The sequence below is a fragment of the Leptosomus discolor genome, chromosome 18, assembly GCF_034619465.1.
Source record: "Leptosomus discolor isolate bLepDis1 chromosome 18, bLepDis1.hap2, whole genome shotgun sequence".
Taxonomy (NCBI): Eukaryota; Metazoa; Chordata; class Aves; order Leptosomiformes; family Leptosomidae; genus Leptosomus; species Leptosomus discolor.
Genome location: NC_141408.1, coordinates 14,565,404 through 14,575,855, shown reverse-complemented (window position 1 = coordinate 14,575,855; position 10,452 = coordinate 14,565,404). Strand labels below are relative to the sequence as shown.

The 10,452-nt window shown below is 44.0% G+C and overlaps 1 protein-coding gene across 3 annotated transcripts; it reads right to left on the bottom strand.

The window, feature by feature from the left end:
• Positions 1-775: 775 nt before the first annotated feature.
• Positions 776-9,957, bottom strand: WSB1 (WD repeat and SOCS box containing 1). Of its 3 annotated transcripts, XM_086475214.1 has the most exons (9): positions 9,828-9,957; positions 8,668-8,836; positions 7,395-7,663; positions 6,681-6,812; positions 6,186-6,286; positions 3,829-4,001; positions 3,333-3,446; positions 2,446-2,553; positions 776-1,911 (listed from the first exon to the last, which is right to left on the bottom strand). In XM_086475214.1, the coding sequence occupies exons 1-9, from the start codon at positions 9,865-9,867 to the stop codon at positions 1,752-1,754; spliced, it is 1,266 nt and encodes a 421-aa protein (XP_086331340.1). In that variant the 5' UTR covers positions 9,868-9,957; the 3' UTR covers positions 776-1,751. The 3 variants fall into 3 exon arrangements, with proteins under 3 accessions (XP_086331340.1, XP_086331341.1, XP_086331342.1); XM_086475215.1 differs by lacking the exon at positions 3,333-3,446; XM_086475216.1 differs by lacking the exons at positions 7,395-7,663; positions 8,668-8,836.
• Between the last annotated feature and the right edge of the window lie 495 nt (positions 9,958-10,452).

Genomic DNA, 10,452 nt, shown 5'->3' with positions numbered 1-10,452 from the left:
AGGGCCCCCTCCTCCTAGGCAGGCACTGCTGGGCTGGGAGGAGCACAGCAGCTTTCTGCTTGTTGGAGTGGCAAGGGGAGAACCTTGTTTCTGCCCAGATGCGGGGCTCCCTGCTGCTGCCTCCCAGCCATCATCACAGGGGTGAAATCAGCCCCTCGGGAGGCGCCGGCTGCTTCCCTGGGGCTCGACGCCCAGTTACAGGAGTTACTTCTCATCCCTACACAAGCGCCTCTGTGCTCTGGGGGGATCTGCAGCCCTTCTCATACCCGTCACCACCCAGGCACTGGGGTAGGCGGCAGTTCTGCAGCTCGGTTAATTAGTTAATTAGTAATGAGCCACTGGCCCTGGGAGGGAAAGAATGTGGGTCTCCTGGTGGCAAGTTGCAACCCCCCTACCTGCCACATCATCTGAATTATGTGACACTCAAGCTGAGAAAGGGGCTCACCCAAAGGCTCTGGAAGAGCAAGGGAGCGAAGCGCCACGTTCAGCGTGTGCGGTCTGCACGGCCTGTGGCCCCCACGGACGGGGGCTGCAGTCAGAACTCCATCTCCCACCTTCTGGCCATGCGGGAGCAGGGGGACGCTTGCACCACGTACGCTGCTGACCTTTGCCCACAGGAAAGCGTCGCAGACCTTGCTGCAGCTCCCCACAGCAAGCTTCGCCAAGATCAGCGTACTGCGCTCCTGAAAAAGAAAACTAGAGCCCTGCAGCAGCAGATTCCCACTAGAACTGTTGCAGGCAGATAGCGTTGATAAATCAGTCACCAGATGCGGTATCAGGAAACTTTTATACAAGTTTTTAATAAAAAAATTCAACAAAAAAATATATATATAATCAGGCATTTTATGCAATGCATACATTCTTTATATCTGCAGGTACAGATAAATAACAGAAGGCAAAACCAAGTATTTTGCTTATCTTTGGCCATTAACCGCTAATCACCCCCGAAGAGATATTATAGGGTTAAAGAATAATAAACTGAGTCTGTAAATTTCTCTCTTTACAGACAAAGTATGAGGCAATAATACAGTAGTTAGATTTTAGAAATGTAAGGAAATCTTTCTTTAGCACTGCCCAATACTGAAATTTAACCTGGTTTGCTGCTATGGAACTTAAGGCCTTCTTTAGCTGACGTACAGACAACGTTCCCGGGTTTACATTAGACACGCGCCAACCCTTCCCTGAACCCACTTCCCTTCACCCTACATTGCCCTAAAAAGCCAAGCTCTACCTCTTCACGAACGGACTAGCAGGAACTCGTATCTGCGGGTCAGACTCCTGACCCCCAACCGAAGCACATGCAGACGGAGCAGTTAAGCTTCCTTAAGTCAATCGTTTTTCTAACTTGTGTCCCAGCATAATAGCTAACCTTCCCCTGGACAGCACGGATGAATCTGATGGCTCTACCAAAGCAATATATACATGATACACGTTAAAAATCGTAAAAGCAATTTTTAAAGGTACATTGATAACATGTAGCAGCTTATGTCTATATATGTACATGTTTTCACAGTTATATTTTAGAAAATTGAGACCACCAGGAATACCTCTACTGTGTTTTCTATAAATATTAAAAATTCACCTGTCAGGCATTTTGACAAAATAGTATTTAGGTTATCACTTTAAATAGCTCTTGAAAACCTGTAGATTTTTAAGCTTAAAGGCTGTAAAGTTTGAGGATTCTTTAAAGTGTTTAGCCAGTTTCAGCAGCTGGGCCACCTGCCAGTTTGATTTTATTATTTTTTTAAAATTCAAATCTGGTAACAAAGGAACTCCACCACTTTTGATGGGATAGGCAAGTTCTTCACTTGGCTGGTGGGCATCACTCTTCTAATTGCCATGCGACATAGATGTTGGAGACTGGAAACTTGCCTTGGAGTTGCCCAGAAGTACACGCTGCCATCCTGTGTCCTGCACAAAAAAAAGAGGAAAACAAAAAACCCAGCAGAATTATCCCACCTGAGTGATTCCAACTTAGTACCACCTCTCCCATGCGTTGCCAGTTAGGGGGAATGTGCTCTGGCCTCCCCGTTGCTTAGTCCTGCCTCTTCCAGACTCATTCACGCTCGGTGCCAGTTCTTCTTTTAAGCTGCAGCAGCTCCCCAAGCCACCTGCTGATCAGCTGTGCGACAGGCCTGAGCAGACCTTCCAACGGCTCCCCAGCACACCCCCCAACAGAGAAACTGCCCTTGATAGCTACTGCTCTTTCCCCATGTCTGGGGGTCTGTCTTTTATTTATTCTCAAAGACAAGACATGAGCTTATCAGCTTCTCAACGTCACTGCTATTCCAGGCATGTTTAAACAAATAGTACCGCAAGTAAAACCAAGTCAGAAGCATCAAGTTGCAAGTCACGCTGAAGATTTTTAGAACACTCAGCCACTGTTTTCAGCCTTGTGTGTTACCTTAATATTCTGGGAAGGAAAAAAAAAATGTATATACTTGCCCTGCAGCTAGAACACTGCCATCAGTAGAAAAAGTACAGCAGAGCCCGTTGTTCAGAGGTGCAACTTGTACAGGGTATTCTTCATCAATTCGCCAGAATCTCACCATTCTGAAAAAGGGAGCACAAAGTAGGAAGTCAGCAGAGCAGACATTTAATTCTGCACAAGAAACTAGTCTGAAGCAGAGATCAGGGCATTTTTATAAACATTTTAATATGCAGACAAGGTGTTTCACATTGGGCCTGAAATGCTGTGACTTCTTCATTCCTGATACACACCTTGATCGGTACTTCTGCAACCCTTGTAACTCTGCCACTTAAAACTGCCTTCAGCAGCAGAAAGCAATAACTAAACTATAGATTTAGACAATCTCTCTCTTAAATGTCACAGGTGCTAGGAAATCCCATCAATGCTTGTCTTAATGAAAAAAAACTACAACCCTCCTGTAGATAGTTTAATACCCTTGCTGTCATCTTGAGAAAGCATTCTTCATGTATGTTCTTAAAATATAGTTCTTCAAAGTATTAGCTGCAGTGTTAGCAGAAGTTAAATCCAAGATCACAGAGCACTTTTCTTTTTACTTTGGAATCTACCGCTACACAAAAGACTGACCTGCATTAACTCCATTTACATTTCTCACCGTTTACAACCCCACTTTTTATGTTTTCAGCTGTTACGCACTTAAGTTATTCAGATCATCTACTATGTACACTACTAATTATTTCTACATTCAGAATGAACGTTAATATAGACCAGACAACTCATTTACTTTTACCAAGACCATCAAGAGTCATTTCTCAGTTAAAAAAGAAAAGCTGACTGAGTATTTAAAAGTTCGTGTCATACAGGAATAATTAGAGAAGTCCACCAAACCTTTCCTCATACTTACTTATCATCAGCAAGGCTTGCAATATGCAGTCCATCGTGGCTAAAAGATACTGATCTGACCCATCGGTCATTGGCACCTCCAGCAAATATTGGTGTAGGAGGGGGAAAGAGATGCCTGGAGACAGAGAAATACTTAGCTAAGCCCAGTGTTGCAGAGCTACGGCAGTGTTTCCTGCAGCCAGGGCTAGCAAAGCTGAGGAAGAAAAAATGGATTGAATATGTAACTATGAAATCAGGAGTGGAGCCTGGACTACTGTCTCCTCCGTAGTGCTGAACACTTCAGCTTTGGTGAAGATGTTTACAGTAGTATGTATTGAAGTGTCAGTCCTTCAAATTCTGTCTCAGAAGAATAATCACCACTGCTCGGCCACTTTAGGATTTCCATCAGCCACTACTAAGATTTTTCCCAAGTCTAATTATCAGTGAAATACACAAACCCATTCCTTTTCAGCAGTCACCTTCACTCTAGGAGCAAGTTTCCAGATTTGACTACTTACCCAAATTCCATGAGAATCACTCCAATATATGGATCCCAGACATAGACTCGAGTATCATAAGATGCAGTAGCCAGTAAAGCTCCATCAGGAGAAAACTCACAAGCTACAACATCATTGTGATGTCCTTCAAGTTTCCGTATCATGGAGTATTTATCCATATCCCAGAGAAAAACCTGCAATTAAATAAGCTAATGTTATAGTTCTGCTCTGAGATGCCATGAAGCATTTGCCTTCTTTTTTTTTTTTTTTTAAAGTTTAGCTGCTAGTCTTATTTAGGATTATATTAAAATCAGGCATTATGAATTACTACAATTAAGAAATATGCTCAGTGTCATACTCAGATTAAAATCAAGGTTTTTTAAAAATAATTAAAGCAGACATGCAAGTTCTAAATCAAGTTTGTTAAATGTTATTAACAAAATAAGCCAAAATATAAAGGCAACATAATTTAACCATGTAGCTTACTGAAATTCATGTATTACAAAACTATTTTATTAAAATATGCAGAAATAAATAGGGTTAAACTCTACAGTCCCCTCTTTTCAGTAACTACCAAAATTTTAAGAAATATACAGACAGAAAATGTAAGGTTAACATATTGTTACTCCAGTGGCATCCCTTTCAGTTTAAGATCACTTGTTTACAATTGGCTTGGATCACCAACGTCAGCCTAGGAAGAGAAACAGATACTGCAAGCAAAAAGAATTTTCACAGCCAAAAGTCATGTCTTTGGCAAAACAACAGGGAAGTCTAACCACATTATTAGAAAGAATTTATGCATTTTAAATCAAGTCAACAGTAAAAAACAACATTAATATTATAATTTACCCGGCTAATTGCATATTGTATTATAAAAACGGATAAAAGATGATAGTATTCTGGGATTTTACATACAGTGGTACATTACATATCATCAAAATAAAGCCTGTGCAGAGTTACTTAATAGGAACGATCTACATACTGCAGCATTGTTGTATAGAAAATATAAGTCTTTAGCATAAGATGCTATGTCCCTACGAGAGCTCATTAGGGTCCTCGATTTCTCCCCTGACTCTGTTTTACTGCACAGGTTAAATACTGACATCTTGGATAAAGTTATATGCTTGACCAAAGCAAACAGAGCCTTAGTGCCTCACAGGCTTGCTAAAACCGAACCATTTTACAATCAGTTATAAACGTGTTGACCAATTCTCCAAGGAGACGCCAACATTCCATAAAACTGGAAACTAAGTTTTAGGAGTCAGTGCGTTTCACTGCTGTGAAAATTATTAAAAAAAAAAAAAAAGAAAGAAAGAAAGCAGAAAGTGGACATCAACCAGCACCTGCGTACGTACAGTACACCCTGCGGTCGAATGCAAGGTTACTTCGTCCTACGGCAAAGTTCGCCCCCAGCCTGGTAGCCAGAGATGCCACTCTTTCTGCCCAGCTAACACCATTGTGCTCCTGTGTGAGTGGTGCCAGCTTAACCTCAATCACACCAATATTGCTGCCACCACCTGTGACAGGGAAAGCAAGAAGCTTATGGAAAACACACAGCCTACAGATATCAATGTATACATCCACATCTGCTCTAGTTAAAGAGAAAACAAAACCCAGGCCTCAACTATTCTCTATCAAATCTGCACCGACATTTACGTACAAAATGCATGTGAACAGTCATCCCTGTGAAGTGGTGCCCAAGGACTGAACTGTGCTTTTCACTCGGCATCGCTAGGCTTCGGTAAACTACCTACAAAGCCCCTGCCCCTAGACTGAATTCCCCTTCCTCCTTCAGCCTAATTCTTCAGTGCCAAGAAAAGCAGCTTATGGCCTATGTGCTTTACCTGCACTGCTTTCAGTTCCCTAGCAGGGCATTACAACACGGAGGAAAACAGAACCAGCACGCTCTTCTTCATTCTACATCTTTTAGACAAGAGTGCCATTTGTACTGGGAAACATGTAGAAACATTTTTGTTCAGCGGGAGATACCATGACTGGCTCAGACTTTGAAAAGTCCTTTTCATTGAGCAGGAAATAGAAAGGATAAAATCAAGAACAAAATCGTTTTATGCATTAATCTAAGTATCTTTTAACACTGGAAGCTTTAGTCTTCTTTGGTTTTATACTACAAACATATGCAGATGTGTAGAACTATTTCTCTCAGAACGCTTACAGTTTCTTCAACTAAAAGCAGTGCAAGTTCAATTCACAGATCAGTGTCTCAATGCACCATTGGCTAGTTTAATTTCATGCACTTGTACGTCATCATAAAACATTAGAAGTTCACGACACCGAGCACAAGCTTAATATTACTTAGATTTAAAATGATTATGCACACAATTCAGTAGGTTTAAGGAACAAGAAACTCTGACACATACTGCTTTACTAGCTCCAACAGAACAGAGAATAGAAGAGTCTGGAGAGAACGCACAACCATATACCCAGTTCTGATGTCCTCTCAACACCTTCATCATATTTCCTGAAAAGATAGACATTTCTGTAAGAATGGATTAAATATGACAAATTCAAATTGAAAAGCTTTTCCAAATGACTACTTCCTTTATAAAATTTTATACTGTTTTTCCAAACACCTTGCAGAGTCCTTCTACACAGAAATAAAAACTCTGTCATGCAGCCTCTGAATCCTGTGTCCCTATTCAAAAAGGTCACTTCGTGCATTCTTTCAGCTTGACCCAGTACCAGCTTATACCTGTAGGGCACACCTGGCTAAAGGATTTCAAGAAAGCAGACAGAGTGACTAATAGAACAAAACTAATTTCTTAAGAAATCCTGACCTCACTGAGTTTATAGCAATAAAAGAGTCCATGGATCTCTCTCCTACGTATCCCAGCAGACCCACACAGAACACATACCATCATCTTTCAGGTCCCACACTCGCAGCGTTTTGTCTCTGGACGCAGACACTAAAATCAGGCTGCCATCTGGGGCAAAGGTTAAATCTCTAACAACTTCTGTGTGGTCCATCAGGTTAAGGAGGAGTTTTCCTGTTACGTGAAAACACCACAATTTAAAATGAAGGACTCTCATTCAGATCAAATGCTTTATGGACACAAATACAGAATGACAGCATGTAAAGCCAAATTTTCTTTGTAGAAATGCTCCCTGCAATAAGAAGCATGTGTCTCCTTTTAGACTCTTCTTGAGAGGCAATTTCCTGAAAAGCTCGTAAATCTGTACACTAAAACCATGTCTCAGAAACCAGGCAAGACTGGTTTTTGATAGACATCTCTGTTCTAAGCTTAATTTACAAGGTAATTCCAAGTTACTCAGTAGTCATTAGTTTCATGTTTTTAAAGCTGAGAAGTTCTCTCCCAACCTAGCAGCTGTGCTACCAGCTAAACTGAGATTCCCTAATTTCAGATTCAGTCTCTTCTGAACAATTATTTACTCTTAGAAAAAAAATAGAAGGTCCTCATCAATGTAATCCTCATGCTTTTTCCCATTACATAATTTGCATTCAAGGTTCAGTTCCCAATTAAAATCCTGTAAGCAATTCATTCTGTGTATTAATGACCTCACTGCTGCATCAAGTGACAATGAAGTGCCAACCTCCTCCCACGCTCTACCTGTATATACATCCCAGATCTTGATGCGCCCGTTGTTCAAGCCTGTTGCGAGCAGAAGCTGGTCCTGCCCGAATTTGAAACGGTGCCATTCTATATTGACACAGCGGCTCTGCTTCTCAGGCACTGAAGACCCAAAAGCAAGACTCCAGACGATATCACCACAATCTATGATATGTTCACAAGGCTTATTTTTCTGGCCGTTGTCACTGTTCTGCCTCGGAAGTCTTGTACTGATAGAATTTGCAACATTCTTTGTGCCATGCAACAAGCTGGGAAACAAACAAAAAATACAAAAAAAAAGAAAAAGCATGAAGTATCTTGAAAAATAAACAGAACAAAAAGGTCTTTAGGATGTAAGGAAATCTGTGAGTTGCCATAACATACATTTTGGAGGGCCATAATAGTGCATCTTTACTTTCGAGTTATACAAGAAGCTTTGTCTTATAACTGTCAAAACTTACTAACACCTGGAAACCTTTGTACACAATATAATACTAATACTATTTTTACCCTATTTATACTAATACATATTTTTACCTCTGTAGAGAGCAATATATTTATTGTTAATATAATAACCACTGTGAAAAACATTTTTAAAGCATTTAGAAAAAAAATTCATTACAAAAATCTCGGAGACTTTCTGTTAAATGAGCAAGATGTTCCCCATAATTCACTTATGTGTGTTAAATAATGGGAAGAGATACTGAGACCAGCATATGGCAACCAGTTAACCCACCACTAGAAAGAGGAAAAAATAAAAGGGAGGTGGGATTTGCTGGGAGGGGAAATGTACCCAGCTGCAAAAACACAACTGCTGGTTACTAACTTCGTTAAAATGCAACCTGCAAGTGAAAATAAAATGTGTCTTTTGGAACTTAACTTGCATTCTAATAGAACGAGAAGGAAAAAGGTTTGCCTTTAAGTAAATTCCTAAAATGTAAAACCAGATAGCTTTCTGATGGGAAATTTAAAACTCCAGATCTGCCCAAGTCTTTAAATTTCCTTTCATTCTAACCTTCTCTTATTCTAGAGCACCTGACTCAATGAGTAAATCACTCCTCCATGGCCTCTGTGAGGTTGCAGTACAGTCTTTTCTCTCGCTGGCCACAGCGAAGAGACAAAACAATAGCTGTTACTTTAAAGAGTGAGTTTTTCCCAAAGACATCAAAGCCTAAAAAGCCAATACATGCATTTTAACCCATTAAAAGCCATCTCCTATTTTGAAATTCTTAAGTTTTTCAGGTGAAGTAAAAGCCATATGGTTTTGTCTTACAAGTTATTAAGGCACTGAGACCAGGGGACCAGTTTCACTATGCGATGCCCTTGTGACCAAGCAAAGTAAGATCCATCGGGAGCGAATGCCACAGTCCAGTTTTCACGTCCACACTTCTTGTCAAAAGGAGAAGTTGGGGCTAAGAGTTCTCCTACCGCGCGTGATCGTGCTAAAAGGAAAACAAAGAGGAAATTCAATGTTTTAAAAAAAGACAGCAAATTTCCAACGGTTACAAGGGAGCCAGGCAATATGCTCATTATTTTGCTTTTATTTAACGACATTTAAAGTCATTCAGGAAGGTGTCTTATTGTCACTGTAATCAAAAGGCTAAGCCTCAGCTGCAAAAGAGACCGAGTCACTGAAAAGAAAGTGTTAAAACGTCCTGGTCATTGCTAAGTAATGTCACATCTTGGTATCAGAAGCAGAACTCAAACAAATCAAAAATTTACCGAAACCAGCTATTCAATTATTGTAACTATAGCTCTAGAGAGGGCAGTAGAACTATGCTCCAACTTGACCGGATACTTCAGTGTTCAGCAAAGACGCCCAGTATTTTTTTTTTAACCTTTAAAGAAAAAGGTGAGTACGCTTGCACGTCGCAACACCTTGCCTTCCTTCAGAAAAACTGAATTAAGCAACAGCCCTAGGAAACACCTACCGCCGGGCGGTCAGAGCAGATGGCTTCCCCGCCTGACGAGGCGCCCGGGTGCCCCAGCCCTGCCTGCCGCCGCGCTCCGGACACCGCACCCCTGCCGCCCGCCGCCCTTCTCAGAACGCGGGCACAAGTGACTCTCCGACCCAGGAGGACCGAGGCGGTTTTCTCCCCGCAAGGCAAGCGGCCGCGGCGACCGCGGGATCGGAGCGGGAGCGGAAGGCGCTCGCGTCCCGTCAGCGCTGCAGCCGTGCGCCCGCGCCCCGCCACGGCCCCAGCCGCTCCCCGCCCGCAGAGCCGGCGGCTCCCGCAGCCCGGCGGCCAGCGGCGCCTCCTCTGCCCCGAAGGGCCGAGCGCGGAACCAGTCCCGCTCACGGAGCCGCTGAACCCGCTCACGGACGGCGTTAACCCCACCCGCGCCCCGCAGCGGACGCCCTCCCGGCCCGGCCCGGCCCGGCCACCCCAGGCCCGAGCCGACTCCGCTCCCCCGGCCGCGCCCGTCCCTCACCGATGAGCTTCTCGTTGACACTCAGGGGAAAGCTGGCCATCTACGGGGCCGCCCTTCGGACCGGCTCGGGACCTGCAACGGAACAAGAGCGACCGCCGCTCGCCGGAGATGCAGGGACTGGGACAAAATGGCGGCGGAGGCGCGGGGTGTAGCGAGGGGCGGGGAGGGGCGGGCGGGGACGCGCCCTCCCTCGCTCCTCCCGCGGGCTGGCAGGGCCTCCGAGTGAGGGGGCCGCTGGCTGAGGCGCTTGGCCGCGGGCGTCCCCGCCGCCCATCTCCTCACCCTGCCCTTCCTTCTGCCCTGCCGCGCTTCCTCCCGCAATTTCATTTCTGCTCCGCGGCCGTACCGTTGGTCTCGTCCGGCTTTGCGATCGTCCGCCGCTCCGCTGAACGACAGCGCTCTGGTGCTCCACGCCCGGCAGCGCGGCCCTGGTGCCTCCTCCTTTCCGCCCCTGCTGGCTTCCCACAGCGCCGTGGCTCTTCCAGCCCTATGGAGCTGGGCCCTGTCCGCCCTGCAAAATCCAGCCCTACGCTCCTGGAGGCGGTGTGATAAGAACCCAGCCTTTGCTGTAAAACAGCTTTCTGGGACGTGCTTAAAATACACCCCATTCCTTTTGCGTCTGGGT

Coding starts and splice junctions, on each gene's coding strand:
- WSB1 (XM_086475214.1), bottom strand. CDS start 9,867: ATGGCCAGCTTTCCCCTGAGTGTCAACGAGAAGCTCATCG. Junction 8,837..9,827: donor TGTCAACGAGAAGCTCATCG/GTGAGGGACGGG, acceptor TTTTCCTTTTAG/CACGATCACGCGCGGTAGGA. Junction 4,002..6,185: donor CTGTTGGAGCTAGTAAAGCA/GTATGTGTCAGA, acceptor ATTTAATTGCAG/GTTTTTCTCTGGGATATGGA.